The 17,763-nt window shown below is 40.8% G+C and overlaps 1 protein-coding gene across 6 annotated transcripts in view; it reads left to right on the plus strand.

Annotated features, from left to right (window-relative positions):
* Positions 1-84: 84 nt before the first annotated feature.
* The window catches only part of PHKG1 (phosphorylase kinase catalytic subunit gamma 1), a 65,387-nt gene continuing 47,708 nt past the window's right edge, over positions 85-17,763 (plus strand). Inside the window, exons 1-4 of one of the 6 annotated variants that reach the window (XM_073665046.1) lie at positions 85-211; positions 8,658-8,850; positions 12,233-12,342; positions 13,063-13,238. In XM_073665046.1, coding sequence (XP_073521147.1) covers positions 12,260-12,342; positions 13,063-13,238 — 259 coding nt within the window. In that variant the 5' untranslated portion in view covers positions 85-211; positions 8,658-8,850; positions 12,233-12,259. Of the gene's footprint in view, positions 284-327; positions 579-8,657; positions 8,851-12,232; positions 12,343-13,062; positions 13,239-17,763 lie in introns of those variants that run through there. The other 5 variants (XM_073665038.1, XM_073665032.1, XM_073665054.1 and 2 more) reach the window with 5 other exon arrangements.

Below are 17,763 nucleotides of genomic sequence, written 5' to 3' on the forward strand. Positions count from 1 at the left end.
GGGCAATTTATTAAGATTGGGGAATTAAAAGGCTGTTCTTCATAACTTCCCCCACTATGTTTATTTGCTCTCTGTGCGGCCCGTGCACAATACACGGATTATTACTTGTGTACTGATGGTTTGCTAGTGGCGCTCCCTACTTATTTACTTTTCCCTTTATGTTCATCCAATGTTTCGCTCCTGGCAATACGTCTTTATGCGCCTTTTCTTGGTAAGTAGCAGAGATTTCCTTCATTTGCAGGCTGACAGTGCAGCAGCTATCCGAGCCTTTAATGACAGAAAGGTACAGTATGTTTTATGGACAGTTTACTAGTCGGGATTGCATTCACCTTAGCCTAGGTCACACATGTTGCTCTGATAATGACGGGCACATAGGCGGCAGCAGCAGCACATGCGGAGGCTTGGGAGTGCTGGGCTTATTCCAGGATGAATAGCAATGTATTTTTGGCAAGCCACTTGCTTAGATCTGCAGTGTACAGAACACAAGCTCAGACTATTACCAGCACTGACAGCGTATGTGCATGCTGGAGCCTGGGAGCATTTTCGGGGGTCTACTGGAGGGCCCCTCTTCAGTAACGGTAAGAGAGGATTTATCTGAATATCTAGATGAAGCTGCTGCTGCGGGATTTAGTCAAAGCCTGTAATCTCTGTGTTCACGAATCTGCCATTCTGTTCTCTTTCTCCCATAAAACAGACTCTGTCTGCATTAGTTACTGTATCTTCATCATTTTTAGGTTACGGTTGTTATATGATCCATGAGTGAATAACCTTCTGTAAAAGTGCTTTACTATTTTTTGTTTGCGTTCGGTATTCGCTATAATTGTATTAACATGATTGGGTTTTTTTTAATAACCATTTATAGTAGTACTAAAATATGGGATAGTGAACAGTAATTCTTCTAAGAACCATATGACAGTAAAAGACATTCGATAAGATAATATATATTATTTTAATATGTTTCATACAGTAGAGATGTCTATAATAGTTTTGATTTAGGGATTATGCAGATGACCATATTTTAGGATTTCATGCAACCTCCACATTGTACAGAGTCCTAATACTGTTCCCATAAGCAGTCTGTGGGACATACTGTACCTCCAGAAGACTCCAATTTCATCCGGTGGCATACAGCACCGTATTACAGAGGTATTCTTCCCTCAAATCGACATTTAACATTCAGCATGCCACAAATGTTTTGCAGAGATTGAAAGTTATACATCCAAAAAAATAGGTGATAACTAGCCAATCGCTGGAGGTCCGAATTCTGGGACCCCCACCGATCCTGAGAAGAGGAGAATGGAGCAGTGATCGACCATGTGCACTGCCACTCCTCCATTCATTATTAAGGAATTTCCGAAGACGAGCTGAGCACAGCGCTCGGCAATCTCAGGCGGTGTTATTAAGATTGAATGGAGTAGCATTGCACATGATTGACCACCGCTCCGTTCAGGGATCTTGTGATTGGTGGAGCTCCCAATGATGAGACCACCAGCAATTGGGAAATTATCCACTATCCAACAGATAGGGGATAACTTTCAAACTTGAGAATACCCCTTTAAGGGGAGAGTCTACTTTAGTGTGGTGAGGGGACGTTCTGTATCATTTGGCTTAGAGGCTAATGTGTGGCCTATAAAGCTTCTTTATTGCTTCACAGCCATGGTCTGTCTTAGGGCACAATTTAGAAGTCAGGCCATGCTAAATAATAGCACAGTAAGAGCTAGAAGTCTACTTGAGACCTACATATAGATTGTAATTTACTGTCCTGTGGCCACTACCTTAATGGTATATCACTAGAATATGCCATCCATATATGATTGGTGGGGGTCCAATCTCTGGATCCTAAAAATGAAAAAAAAAAAGCAGAGCCGTCTTATTTTCCCTGCACATTGGTCCACAGGTAAGACTTCCTTATAATCATAATGCCATAGTAAAGTAAAGGAAAACTGAGGAGTATGTAAAGATCAGGGTTACAAGCGTCAAGCCATATGCCCCTTGTAAAAAATAAATGTAAAATAACAATGATATGAGTAAATTAAACAGGACCTGTTGCTTGCCATAAATATGTATTTTGTTTACTTGCTATCCTTGCTGTTGTTTCCATTATTCCTGTGGCTCTCTGTTCCTGAGATATGGCCCCTTCTTCCTCTTTTGTGCCCTGTATGTAAATCTAGTGTAGTTAGCCAATGGAGTCATGATCCTCAACTCTTCTCTGCAGGCATCTTCATAATGATCAAGCCCCCATGGCTATCAATTCTAGATTCACATGCAAAGAAGAGGCCATATCTCAGGAATGGAGAGGTGCTAAACAACAAAAAACACTAGATTCGGAAGAACAACAACATTTAGACCAGATAAAACAATTACATATTAATGGCAAGTGACACATCCTCTTTAAGTGCCCCACTATTCCTGCATACATTATATAATAAGAATCAGCACTGATAACTTTCCTCTTCAAAAGCACTAATCTATGAATGATAATATGCCTCTAAATAACTTCGCTATGCAGATACAAAATAGTACTGTCAAAGATCGCAGCCAGGGGAGGTCATCACTTAACCCACCCGCTGTTGTCTTTGGAGCAAGCAGCTCTCTGCTGCCCCCTATCGTCCGGACAATTACGCAATTGACCGATGATTAACGGAGGAGGCCGCAGGCTGTTTCCACTAATAGTCTGGTTATTGGGAAACTAACAGTGAGTGCATGGTATATACACCTCCGATTCCAATGCATGGAATATGTGTATATACCCCCGATATGGTCACTGTGAACTCTACGATAACCCAATACCTCTCACTGCCACCACCAGTTGTTTTTTATACAGGCTGACTTGAGGCCTGGTTCTGCTTCTGGTAGCGTATAGTTCAGGATGCAGGTTACAGAACCAAAGGTACAGACTATTACATTTTATATTTAATCCAAAACGATAGGCAGTGTTTATAATACGTACCCAAAATATTTTACAAAGGGGACAAAACAATATAGCATATACAGTTACATAAACTAAAAAGGAATAACAAAAGAAACTTACTAAGGCGCTCACAGAGATGAGTCGACTTAGCCAAATTAGAGCACTTCGATTGGAGACGTTCAGTGAACGGGAATCATGCATTCACTGAGGTGTATCTCTGTACAGGAATACAGATCATAATTTGTCTTGACTTTTTATCAGCACCTGAGTTACACCCACACAACCCCCTGTGATGACCTCACGTGGGCCGGGTTGTGGGATGTCCTCAGCCCTTCAGGATTTTATGAAATTCCCAACATAAGCGATAACTTCACTACTGATGATCGCAGAAGTTTGAGATCGCCGCCAAGATTTTTCCTTTCCATACATACCAAACATGACATGGCTGATGTCAGTTATCTGGTTACTATTGATTTGTGACTTATAGGCGGGGGTTACAGTTATGAGAAAATATGCATATTCTTCCCTGATTCGTCCTGAAGCTGAAAATGTGTGTCCCATCACTATAGGATCTATACAAGCCCCAATATTCATAATTTTGTTTCGGAGACCCAAAGTCTGGGCTGGCTATTGTAGATAATGCATCTCCCCTGAAGGAACAAAGCATCCCAGGCTGTACTTTCTGGAGATACAATAGGCTCTTCCACTTTGCTATCTATGTGTAAACATATGTACCTTTGTTATCCAACTTGCTAAAAAAAACTTTTCTGTCTTAATCACCTGTCCAATCTATAACTCTTTGTCTACGCACAAAAGACATTCTCTTTGAAATTGCAGGGGTACTTTACTTCAAAAAGGAGCTGCCTGTGTGTTAATTAAGATTGTCACTTACCAACTATACCTAATTTCCTACTCCTTTATGCCCATCGTACCAGTCTATTCCAAGGCCGCTTAGATTGCAAGCTCTTGTCCTACTGCAAGGAGAGAGGAGGAGGGAGGGGGTGAATGCCCCTTCACTACAGTGGCTTTAGAAATCTTAATATTTTATAATATACAATGTATAATGTATATTATGTACTATAAGGAGAAAATACTATCATCATACCATTACTGAACAAAATCAAAGAACAATATTACCACTATACCACTACATATAACCACCACATAGTGCCCAAATATTACCATCATACAGTGAAAAACTTTGTGCTCCCCATAACTTGTAGGCTGCAGGCCTAAACCACTCTGTGGTTTTACAAGAATAAATGGTTAGCAACACCACTTGGAAACCCCTTTTAATCTTCAGTCAAACTATACAAACATTAGGCTTCCTATTATAGAATTTAGCTGTAGATTTGTTTTTAACAAAACTCATGTAGGGTTGTGCATGATTTACATTTTTTCAGTAGTGTTCATGACATAGAATCATAGAATGGAAGAGTTGGAAGGGACCTCCTGGGTCATCTGGTCCAACCCCCTGCTCAAAGCAGGATTCACTAAATCATCTCAGACAGATGTCTGTCCAGCCTCTGTTTGAAGACGTCCATTGAAGGGGAACTCACCACCTCTCGTGGCAGCCTGTTCCACTCATTAATCACCCTAACTGTCAAAAAGTTTTTTCTAATATCTAATCTGTGTCTCCTCCCATTTAGTTTCATCCCATTGCTTCTAGTCTTTCCCTGTGCAAATGAGAATAAAGATGATCCTTCTACAATGTGACAGCCCTTGACATATTTGTAGACAGCTATTAAGTCTCCTCTCAGTCTTCTTTTTTGCAAGCTAAACATTCCCAAATCCTGCAACCGTTCCTCATAGGACATGGTTTGCAGACCAGTCACCATTCTGGTCGCTCTTCTCTGAACTTGTTCCAGTTTGTCTATGTCTTTTTTAAAATGTGGTGCCCAAAACTGTACACAGTATTCCAGATGAGGTCTGACCAAAGAGGAGTAAAGACCGATAATGACTTCACGTGATCTAGACTGTATGCTTCTGTTAATACATCCCAGAATTGTATTTGCCTTTTTTGCTGCTGCATCACACTGTTGACTCATGTTCAGTCTATGATCTATTAGTATACCTAAGTCTTTTTCACATGTACTGTTGCTTAGCTCTATTCCTCCCATTCTGTATATGCTTTTTTCATTTTTATTGCCCAGATGTAGTACTTTGCATTTTTCCCTGTTAAAAACCATTCTGTTGGTTGCTGCCCACTGCTCCAGTTTATTTAGGTCTTTTTGAATCCTCTCTCTCTCTTCTCTAGTATTAGCTATCCCTCCTAGCTTTGTGTCATCAGCAAATTTAATCAGTTTACCCTCAATTCCTTCATCTAAATCATTGATGAAGATGTTGAACAATACAGGTCCCAGGACAGAGCCCTGTGGTATCCCACTTGAGACATTCATCCAGCTGGATGTGAAGCCATTTACAACCACCCTTTGAGTCCGATCACTAAGCCAGTTATGAATCCACCTAACAGTTGCCTGGTCCATTGCATACTTGGTCATTTTTTCAATAAGGATGTTGTGAGATACTTTGTCAAATGCTTTGCTGAAGTCAAGATATACTATATCTACAGCATTTCCCTGATCCACCCAGTCAGTGATTCTGTCATAGAAGGAAATTAAGTTAGTCTGACATGACTTGTTAGTTACAAACCCATGCTGACTCTGGTTAATCACTTCATTCTTATCCAGGTACTTACATACATGATGTTTAATAATTTGTTCAAAGATCTTTCCTGGTATAGAAGTCAGACTCACCGGCCTATAGTTCCCTGGGTCCACCTTCTTCCCCTTTTTGAAGATAGGAACAACATTTGCTCTTCTCCAGTCTTCTGGGACTTCTCCTGTTCTCCAAGAATTTTCAAAGATTATGGAGAGTGGTTCTAAAATTTCTTCTACGATCTCCTTCAGTACTCTGGGGTGTAATTCATCTGGACCTGGAGATTTGAACTCATTTATGTTAGCTAAATATTCCCTCACAATCTTTCTGTTTACAGATAACTTAGATTCTTCTATTCCTTTAAAAGGACAGTGAAAATCAGTTGATGTTACATTTTCTTTCTGAGAGAAAACAGATGCAAAATAGGAATTAAAAAGTTCGGCCTTCTCAACATCCTCTCTTACCATTTCTCCATTTTCATCCTGTAAAAATCCTATAGCATCTTTGACTTTTCTTTTACTTTTGACATACCCCCAAAATCCTTTTTTATTGCTTTTGACATCTCTTGCAAGCCTTAATTCATTGTCAGCTTTAGCTAACCTGATACGTGCCCTGCAGGATCTGCAGACTGCATTATAATCTTCTTTAGATATGCCTCCCTCTTTCCATTTAATAAACATTTCTTTCTTTCTTTTTAGCATGTGTTTAAGTTCTGTGTTCATCCATCCTGGTTTCCTTAAATGCTTCCCATTCTTCCTACTTTTCGGGATTGTTAACGATTGTGCTTTGAGAATCTCATTTTTAAAAATTTCCCATCCTTCCTGGACATTTTTGTCCTTAAGGACATCCAGCCATTGGATCCCTCCTATGCTCTTTCTGAGTCTCTTAAAATCTGCCTTTCTAAAATCTAACCTTGAAGTTTGAGTCTTCACATGTCTTCCTCCTCTAGTTATCCAAAATTCTATAATAGCATGATCGCTGCCTCCTAGGGTCCCAGCCACCTTTACCTCCTCAACCATTTCCTCCCTGTTTATAAGGATTAGATCCAAAGTAGCAGATCCCCTTGTTTTCTCCCCTACCTTTTGGAAGATAAAGTTGTCAGCAAGAGAGGATAAGAATTTGCTTGACCTGTTAGTTTTACTTGAGAGAGATTCCCAACAAATGTCTGGATAGTTGAAATCTCCCATGACCACTACGTCATATTTTTTGGAGAACTTGGTCATTTGATACATAAAGAGTTCATCCATATCTTCAGCTTGCCCAGGTGGCCTGTAGTAAATGCCTACAATGGTGTCCTTTCCGTTGTTCTCTCCTTGTATTCTTACCCAAACAGTTTCCACAGAACTCCCAGTCTCTGAAGCATCAATCTCTGTGCAGATATACGCTTTTCTAACATACAATGCGACACCTCCTCCTCGTTTATCAATTCTGTTTCTTGCAAATAAGTTGTATCCTTTTAGCCTTTTATTCCAATCATGTGTATCGTCCCACCAAGTTTCAGTGATTCCAATGACATCATATTTATTTTCCTGCATTAGTAGTTCCAATTCTCCTTGTTTGTTGCCCATGCTTTGTGCATTTGTATAAAAACATTTTAGTTTGTGATTGGTTTCTCTTCCTCCCATATTTTTATTTAGATTTTTTTGTCTTTGTTCTTTCTTTCCACTTCCAGTAGCAGAGATCTCAATAGTATTTGTCAGCTGTATGGCTTTTTCTGGCCTTTTGCTTCCCTTCCCACATTGTTCTAGTTTAAAGCTCTCCTGAGGAGTGTAGCAAGGCGACTTCCAAATACATGTTTTCCAGTCTTCGTAAGGTGCACCCCATCTCTAGCAAGTAGTCCATCGTATAGGTAATTCATCCCGTGATCCAGAAATCCAAATCCTTGTTGACGGCACCATCGACGTAGCCAGTTGTTCACCTGTAGAATCTTATTCCACCTCATTGTTCCATGGCCATCCACAGGGAGGATGGATGAGAAGACCACCTGCGCTCCCAATTCTTTCACTTTCTTGCCTAAGTCTTCAAAGTCACTGCAGATGGTTTCCAGGTCCTTTCTTGCGGTGTCATTTGTCCCCACATGTATTAGCAGGAATGGGTAGTGATCTGTAGGTCTGAAGAGTCTTGATATCCTGTCAGACACATCTTTAATTTTTGCTCCTGGAAGACAGCACATTTCTCTTGAGGTTATGTCTGGTCTGCAGATAGCGGCCTCTGTTCCTCTTAACAGGGAATCCCCCATAACCACCACTCTCCGTTTTTTCTTCACAACATTCTTCTTTCTCCATCCAGGAGGATTCTGAGGGCTTACAAGGTTATTCATTGCTGGCAAAGTCTTATTTTGCTGTATTTCTTCATGGTTCTCCTGCGTGAGAGCCTGGTACTGGTTCCTGAGCAGTATGGGTGCTGACTGCCTCTCGATCCTCCTGCTTCTGTGGGTCACATGCTTCCATTCCTCTGTTTCGTCAGGTGCAGTTCGAATTTCTTCTCTTTCTGAATCATGAAGAGATAATTCTGCTCTGTCTAAGAACTCTTCACCTTCCTTAATGATTTTCAAGGTAGTTAACCTCTCTTCTAGATTTCGCAACTTTTCCTCCAACAGGGACACAAGCTTGCATTTCTGGCATGTGAAGTTTGGCTTTTCCACTGGCAAGTCTGTGAACATGTAGCAGGATATGCAGCTCACCAAATGGCTCCTGGACTCTTCCATGTTCTTACTGTTAATGTTCTGAAAACAGTGAAAAATGTTATACATATATAGGGTTATAGTTGTGTGATCCTAATTTGAGTTTTTCATGAGCTTCTGAAGCTGCTGTTCACCAAATTGGCGTTGGGGAACTAAGTCACTGAGAAAAGTTTGTTCATTTTATTAAACCTTATGGTGGGCATGTTTTAGACTGGTGCGTAGAGAAACTTGCGTTTTTGCTCATGACAATCCGAATCAGAATTCACCTCAATTCACCTCAATCTTTCATTGTGCAGTTCAGCGAGACATAATGAGATGTAATAGAAGAAGCTGCAGGCCTCTTGCTGCCTCTTCCCCTCCTTATATTCTGCTATTTAGAACATAAATGATGTAACATCCTTCTAGGAAACGGCTTATGTAACATCTAAAACCGAGCTACAGAAAAATCCAGCTTAGTCATCCATCAAGAGCTGAATATGGAAAAGAAACTTTCCTAAACTCTGTGGGATTTCACAATATATATTTACAGCCGGTAACCCTACAGGGCGGTTCACCAGGGATTGTTTCCCAGGAGAGCAATTCTGTTGTGAAGAAAAAGGTAAGAGGATATTACAGACTTGACAGTCACAGACATTGATCCAAGATGAAGCATAAAGTTACCCTTTTCTGCTTATCCTTGTTCATGCATCTTTTTTACACATTTCGGGTGATCATTCTACTGAAATGTCAGACAATTAAAGGGACTCGGTCAGCATAAAATGACTGTTCAAACCAAATACATGCGCTCAGTGTACCCTTGGAGTGGCTAAACATTTAAGCGCACCTTCCAACCTACTTGTTTTCCTTGTATCTCATCTGGCTCCAGAAAGCCAGAGCTTTCAAAGAAAGAGCCAAAGAAGATAGAGGGGGTGGAGGTAGAGGGAAACAATTAGGTGTAAGGTGCACTTAAATATTTTGCCACACCAAGGGTGCACATAGTGAATTGATAAACAATGTACAGTTTTATCATCATTAATGTGTAAATATCTTTTTTTTTTTATTTCTTCATCTTAGCCCCATCTTTGGCATGTTGCAACCCGTAGACTGTGTTCACATGCAGCAGTCACACTATGGCTGAAAACTGCAGCAGCCCTGTGCTGCTGCGATCTTCTCACTGTTTCCCTACACAATCACTTAATCTTGAAGGGAAAAAGCTGTTTCACCTGCAAAACCTCTGAGCTTTGATGATCGGCTATGGCCTTGCAGGTGACACAGCTTTGCCCTGCAAGTTTAAGTGATTGTACAGGGAAACAGTGGAAAGACTGCAGCAGAAAAGGGCATTACCACTGCTGGTGAACACAGCCTTATATAGCGGGTTTGCATATATTAATTCATTGATACTGTTACATAAAACGTTTTCGGTTACAGGGGAATATTCTAACATTTTTCCCTCAAAGGTATATACTGTAGATACTTTAGCATCACCCCAAATACGTATAGGATAACTTTAAGGCCAAGTTCCCACTGTGAGCTTTTTGGTGAGTTTTCGATGTTACAGATTGTCTGCAGTATTTCTGCATCCATTAAGTAAAATAGGTTACTTGCATTTTTGAAAAAATAAGCAGCATCAAAAATTCACCAAAAATTAATTGTTGGAACATAGCCTAAGACAGGTTTTATCAATGCTATCCATTGTTATACGGATAGATCACTGACTGTGCCTTTTTTCACGTCCCTTTTTTTTTTACAAATCTATTGTCCTCAAAAAAAACAAAAAACGATACATGTATTAATCTAATTCAAGTTGCGGATCAATCTGACCAATGAAAGTCAATGGCAACATGAACAAAATGGATAGGACATGGATGTGATCTGTATGCAGTCTGTATTTTACTGATTAATGGGTGGCAAAAGCTAAGGTTTTTTTCATAAGTGTAAAATGCATGCAACAAGCATTGTAAAAATGGGTTCAGCACAGGAAAAAAGCAATAACTGTTTTTCATGTATGAGAAAAAAAGGATGTGTGAAACTGGCCTAATTTATACTAATCCAGACTCCAGAACTAATGCTGCTTTTTCTAAATCCTTAAAGGGAACCTGTCACGTCCTAATTGCTATGTACACTGCCCCCATAGGGTTGTTAGTGATGCAGTGTGCATCACTAACAAGCTGTTTTCATGAAAATCGGTGGTATTATAATGCTTTTCTAACGCTTTATATACTTTGTCTTACCTGCTGGCATTCAGTCATAGGGGTGTGATTCTCAGATTCAGTCAGGGGCGGGCGCAGCATTCAGTTAGTGCTGGCGCCACCCATGACATTTGAATACTGCTCCTGGCAAGCGCTATGTTTGTGGGGCGCATGAGCATTTGCACACGTTGGGCCGCTGGTCCGGTGCGTGCGTACTGAGGCTGTGTGATTACCAGCTTCAGTGTGCACGCGCTGTGACCTGTGGCTCCTGGCGCATGAGCAGTCAATGTATCTTGCGGTCACCACTGCAGTGTCACTGCGCATGCAGTGACCGCAAGATACATTGACTGCGCAAGTGCCGGGAGCCTGTGTGCTGGCGCCGGGCAGCATAATAATGCTATTAACATGCAGATCAACCGCATATCTGCAGATTAACAGCATTATTTCTGGTGACAGGTTCCCTTTAAAAGTTCAGGGTTCGTACCGGACATTTAGTGTCCGGTGCTAAACTCCGAACACAGACTTCTCTCGGAAGTCCATTTTAACGTGTGGAGTTCCAGGGGAAGACCGGGAGGAGAGAGATAGAGTGACGGAGAGAGAGAGAGATTTTTTTTCCAGCTCCTAAGTTTGAGCCCTCATTGTTTTCAGTGAGGTTCGGGTTCTGGTTGAAGTTTGGGTACAGTTCTGGTACCCGAACCGAACTTTTGACTAAAGTTTGGTCAGATAGCAAAACCCGAACTTCTCTGGGTCCGCTCATCCCTAGTGAGGAGTCCAACACACTACCGCTGTGATGATAACACAGCATAGACTTAATATATAGAAGAATAATGTTTATATCTGATTGTACACTAAATTTATAACGGGCCATTTTCTCAATGCAGTCGGGTAAATCTCTGTGAAGACATAGTCGTCAGTGGGTGCTATTGTCCGCTGGCGGGCTGTCTTTAGAAAGACCGCATGGCCAAGGGCTCATATCACTGAACGCTCGCTCTCTTTTACCATGGGCAAAACACTACTCAGACAACACAGGGTGATCGTAAACAGTGTGGCAATAATTTATTGAACCACCAGCAATCAATAACATATAGAACAGTCTCATCAACATACAAGATAGTGCAAATTACAGAGTCTCACCCTTCCACTGGCCCGCCGGGATTAGGGCAGTGAGATATGTGGCCAGGTGACCTGATTGTCCCAACCTGAATTCTTCATATCGTATCTGAGAGTTCAGTAATTGTCAATGGAGCAGTTCTGTATTTTCCCAGCCAGGGCTGTGGTCCCTTGAGTTGACAACCTGTAGAATCTCAGAACAGACGCCGAGAACCCCTTTTTATAGTTCACATTTGTCCTTTCAAGCCATCATTCACAGGTCAAGAGTCAGGGATCATGATATTAATTCTCAATGCTCGAGTATCCACAACTCATCCCCCCTTGTTGACTGGCAAACACCCTACGATGGTATTTAACATTTCTAGCAAACATCCATTGTTCAAAGACCATGAGTCACTGTATTGCAAAACTGGCAAACAGTACGTTGTACAAGCTGATATAAGATGTAGATAACAGCCATTCATCAATTACCAAATATCAACTCAAGTGATCAACATTCAGGTTTATACAAACAATAGTCTGTGTTGACCAACCAAAGAAGAACACAAGTTCAAAAGTCAGCATAAAAATAAAGGTGTATTGCTCCTGGCCTACGGAATGTATGTCTGGCATAATTAAGAAGAAGTTGTGTTGTGACAATCTCCTTAAATACTGCAATTTGTTAGTGGAGGGGTTTCTAATATTTGACCTACTGAATTGCAGATTTCTAACGGAAAACAATAACGAACGATGACTCGTGAAGACGAATTACCCGACTGGCAGACGTCTCAAGAGTTTTATGAGAAATATGAGCCCAAAGAGATCCTGGGAAGGTAATCAAACATATCAGCTATTTATTCTATTCAAACTGTCTCTCTTAAAGGGACACTGCCAGCACGGATACTTATGACATTTCCATATGACCTCTGACCCCCAGATCTATATTAGGAAAACCAGGTCCAGACAGAGATTGAATGGAGAGGTGAAATGCCCTGATCTCAGCCATTTAATCCCTTGTGATCAATAGTAACTGCAGCATCTCTGAGCCCTTTAATGTTCTGTAATGTAACAAAGGTCCCTAGGTCTACCTCAGCTAAATTCCTATTATAAACGTACAGGCAATAATACCTTTTAATACTGAGGATTCCAAAGCTTTATGTGAGCAATTAAATAGTTAAAGAAAATGTAAAATGCAGTTTAAAAAAAAAGTTAAAAATATCTTATTGTTTAAAAATAATGAAGCATAAAAATAATCTTTAAAAAGAATTTGAGAAGTTTCTCTGAAAACTCTTCATGGCATAAAATGCAGTTATATTCTGGAAAAAAAAGGTTGACATCAGTTTTAACTATGTAAGACTACTCTAAATAGGGTTTAGCCCATATGTATAATTTATTTTTGTTAGTTGCGTCCCCAAACAATAAGCTATTACATGTTATCCTTCTGCTGGTGTCTCCAGTGATCAACTGAAACCTTGAAAATGATCAGTAAATAGAATTATTATAATGTTCTGTATTTCTCGATTTCTTGTCGACCCTTTCTCCACTTCACGTAGAGGAGTTAGTAGTGTGGTACGTCGATGTATTTACAAGTCCAGCAGGGAGGACTTTGCTGTCAAGATTATTGATATCACAGGTGACCATTTGACACCAGAGGAAATTAAGGAGCTTCGAGAGGCTACGATCAAAGAGATTGACATATTACAGAAGGTCTCAGGACACCCAAATGTCAGTAAGTAATAACTTTTATGTTAATAATATAGACATACTTTCTATTTTATATGAAACTGAATATGTGTAATATTATGGCAATGACCTGCCACACAATAGGAAGGACAATGAATGAATAAAATGTTACATTTACAAGTATTTACAACAGACCGATCCAGATGTTACATTGGACCTAACAAGCTTTTTAAAATCTATTTAACATAATATGGTCAAATATGTGTTGTGGTATCAGAGGCGGGGAAACTTTTCTGCCAATGGCCATTTGAATATACATAATATCATTCTGAAGCCATACAAAGTCATCAACTTAAAAATGATCCTACTATATTTGGTCATATACTTAATGAACTCACCCCTAATGTGATGGCTGGAGCTACTTCTCGTTGGTGAGACGTGTGATGTTAGGGGGTATTAGGGGGTATTGATGATGTTGCATGCCATGCATGTTTTCTATTTGGATTTTTCAAAGGAGTTTGATACAGTGACACACAAAAGGTTGTTCCATAAAATGAGAGTAAAGGCCCCGCTACAGCAATCCCGACAACGATACGACCTATCAGGGATCGTTGCTGCGTCGCTATGTGATCGCTGGTGAGCTGTCAAACAGGCAGGCTCACCAGCGATCAGGGGAGCAGCGACATCGTGGAAAGAATCTTTCCACGATGTCCTGCTCCTGGTTGCCAGTCTGCTGAAGCAGGAGCCGGCTGGTAACCATGATAAACATCGGGTTACTAGGGGCACACGCACACCTAGTAACCCGCTGTTTATCATGGTTACCACTCTGCTACGGTGAGCGGGAGGTTACCGCTCTCGTAGCAGAGTGGTAACCATGATAAACAGCGGGTTACTAAGTGCGCGTGCGCCCCTAGTAACCCGATGTTTATCATGGTTACCAGCCTGATCGCTGGTCCCGCTGGTCACACACAGCGATGTGTGCTGACCAGCGGGAGGGCAAAGACCAAAAAATGGTCCAGGACATTCTGCAGCGATCAGCGATCTCACAGCAGGGGCCTGATCGCTGCAAAGTGTCACATATAGCGACATCGCTGGTGAGGTCGCTGTTGCGTCACCAAAACCATGACTCAGCAGCGATCTCGCTAGCGATCTCGCTATGTGAGACGGGGGCTTAATGGGACTAGGGGAAAATATGTTATAACTGGGTTAACAAATGGTTCAGTGATAGGAAACAGAGGGTAATTATTAATGGAACACACTTGGATTGGTTCACAGTTAACAGTAGGGTACCCCAGGGGTCAGAATTGGGCCCTCTTCTTTTTAACATATTTATTAATGACTTTATAGAGGGCATGCACAGAAGAATTTCAATATTTGTACATCATACTAAACTCCGCAAGATAATCAACAGAGAGGAGGATAATTTAATATTACAGAGGAATTCATGTAAGCTGGAAGCTTGGGCTGAGAAATGGCTATTGAAGTCGACTCTTTGCGATAAGTTTTGAAAAGAGCTGCTTGCAGCAGTAATTGTTTTGAACACAGATGCATGTTTTAGTGCATGTCTCCTGAAAGTGGGAAATGATCGTGGGCACACAGCCATAATGTCCTCTCCTGTAATAATGTTCCCTGTCCTGTAATAATGTTCGAAAACGCACACTCAGTTGAAAAGAAATGCTGACGTTGGTGCCCCCTAGCTCGCTGGACGCGATTGTCTCAGGGACCTTGAGGACCGCACAGCGGAGCCCCATGGGCCGCGTGTTTGAGATCCCTGGTCTAGAGCTTCACAGGTGTCAGTTTGTCTCTTCAACAGATGACTACATCGCTCGGCCTCCTCTTATCTTACAATCAGCCTAATAACACACCGAGGGAATGTGAGAACAGATTGTAATTTGAAGTATACAGGAAGAAACTATTTTTCCACCACCAGGAGCAAAAGAGTAACAATGCAGTGACATGACAATAATCTGCATAACTGATAATATGCTAAATAGTTGTAAGTCAAATTTATGTATGAGATAGTCAAGATGATTGTCTATAAAATAATGATGGTCCCACGTTCAAAGCTGTAGTGGATGGTGAGATATGGAGCCTGAAAGTCAAAAGTTCAAAACATTGTTACCCTTTTACTCGTCAATGTATATGTCCCTTATCCTGCCTGGGCCTCATCCTCATCCTGGTATATATTTCCCCCATCCTGATACAGTGGGGGAAATAAGTATTTGATCCCTTGCTGTTTTTGTAAGTTTGCCCACTGACAAAGATACGAACAGTCTATAATTTTAAGGGTAGGTTAATTTTGACATTGAGAGATAGAATATCCAAAACTAATCAAGACAATCACATTGTATAAATTAGATAGATTTTTTTTAGCATGTTGCAGTGAGAAATAAGTATTTGATCCCTCTGGCAAACAACACTTAATACTTGGTGGCAAACCCTTGTTGGCAAGCACAGCAATCAGATGTTTTTTGTAGTTGATGATAAGGTTTGCACAGGAGGAATTTTGGTCCACTCCTCTTTGCAGGTCATCTCTAAATCATTAAGACTTTGAGGCTGTCGCTTGGCTACTCAGAGCTTCAACTCCCTCCATAATTCTCCTATGGGATTAAGTTCTGGAGACTGGCTAGGCCACTCCATGACCTTACTGTGCTTCTTTTTGAGCCACTCCTTTGTTGCCTTGGCTGTATGTTTTGGGTCATTGTCTTGCTGGAAGACCCAGCAACGACACATCTTCAATGCTCTTACTGAGGGAAGGAGGTTGTTGGCCAAAATCTCGCGATACATGACCCCATCCATCTTCCCTTCAGTACGGTGCAGTCGTCATGTCCCCTTTGCAGAAAAGCACCCCCAATGTATAATGTTTCCCCCACCATGCTTCATGGTTGGGACGATATTCTTAGGATTGTACTCATCCTTCTTCTTCCTCCAAACACGTTAAGTTGAGTTAATGCCAAAGAGCTCAATTTTTGTCTCATCTGACCACATCACCTTCTCCCAATAACTCACAGAATCATCCAGGTGTTCATTGGCAAGCTTCAGACGGGCCTGCACATGTGCCTTCTTGAGCAGGGGGACCTTGCGGGCACTGCAGGATTTTAAACCTTTAAGGCGTAATGTGTTACCAATGGTTTTCTTGGTGACTGTGGTCCCAGCTGCCTTGAGATCACTAACAAGTTCCCCCCGTGTAGTTTTAGGCTGATCTGTCACCTTGCTCATGATCAAGGATGCCCCACAAAGTGAGATTTTGCATGGTGCTCCAGATCGATGTCGATTGACAATCATTTTGTATTTCTTCCATTTTCTTACTATTGCACCAACAGTTGTCTCCTTCTCACCCAGCATCTTACTTATGGTTTTGTAGCCCATTTCAGCTTTGTGCAGGTCTATGATCTTGTCCATCATATCCTTAGAAAGCTTTTTGGTCTTGCCCATGTTGTAGAGGTTAGAGTCTGACTGATTAATTGAGTCTGTGGACAGGAGTTTTTATACAGGTGACTATATAAGACAGCTATCTTTAATGCAGGTAACAAATTGATTAGGAGTGTCTAACTGGTCTGTAGGAGTCAGAACTCATAATGGTTTGTAGGGGATCAAATACTTATTTCTCACTGCAAAATGCAAAAAAAAATTATCTAATTTATACAATGTGATTTTCTTGATTTTTTTTTTTGGTTTTGGATATTGTATCTCTCAATGTTAAAATTAACCTACCCTTAAAATTATAGACTGTTCATGTCGTTGTCAAGAGGCAAACTTACAAAAACAGCAACGGATCAAATATTTATTTCCCCCACTGTATAAAAAAGTGCATGTAAAAGTTTGGGCACCCCTGGTCAAAATTACTGTTGTTGTGAACAGTTAAGCAAGTTGAAGATGAAATGATCCCTAAATGACCTAAAGGTAAGATGACATATTTTCAACTTTTACATTTTAAAAATTACAAAAAGGAAAATGGGCCTATGCAAAAATTTGGGCACCCTGCATGGTTAGTACCTTAGTAGCTCCCACTTTTGAAAGTATCACAGCTTGTAAATGCTTTTTGTAGCCAGCCAAGAGTCTTAAAATTCTTGTTTGAGGAATTTTCATCCATTCTTCCTTGGAAAATTCTTCCAGTTCTGTGAGATTCCTGGGTCGTCTTGCATGCACTGCTATTTTGAAGTCTAGCCACAGATTTTCAATGATGTTCAGATCAGGGGACTGTGAGGGCCATTGTAAAACCTTCAGCTTGCGCCTTTTGAGGTAGTCTATTGTGGATTTTGACGTGTGTTTAGGATCATTATTTGTAGAAGCCATCCTCTTTTCAACTTCAGCTTGTTTACTGATGATGTTATGTTTGCATTGAGAATTTGTTGAAATTTAATTAAATCCATTTTTCCCTCTACCCATGAAAAGTTCCCCGTGCCATTGGCTGCAACACAACCTTAAAGCATGATTGATCCACCCACATGCTTAATGGTTGGCAAGATGTTCTTTTCCTGAAATTCTGTGCCCTTTTCTCCACACATATCTTTGATCATTGTGGCCAAAGAGTTCTATCTTAACCTAATCAGTCCACAGGACTTAAAAAT

Source organism: Phyllobates terribilis, unplaced genomic scaffold (assembly GCF_046119375.1).
Source record: "Phyllobates terribilis strain yellow unplaced genomic scaffold, ASM4611937v1 Scaffold_2__4_contigs__length_985480577, whole genome shotgun sequence".
NCBI lineage: Eukaryota > Metazoa > Chordata > Amphibia > Anura > Dendrobatidae > Phyllobates > Phyllobates terribilis.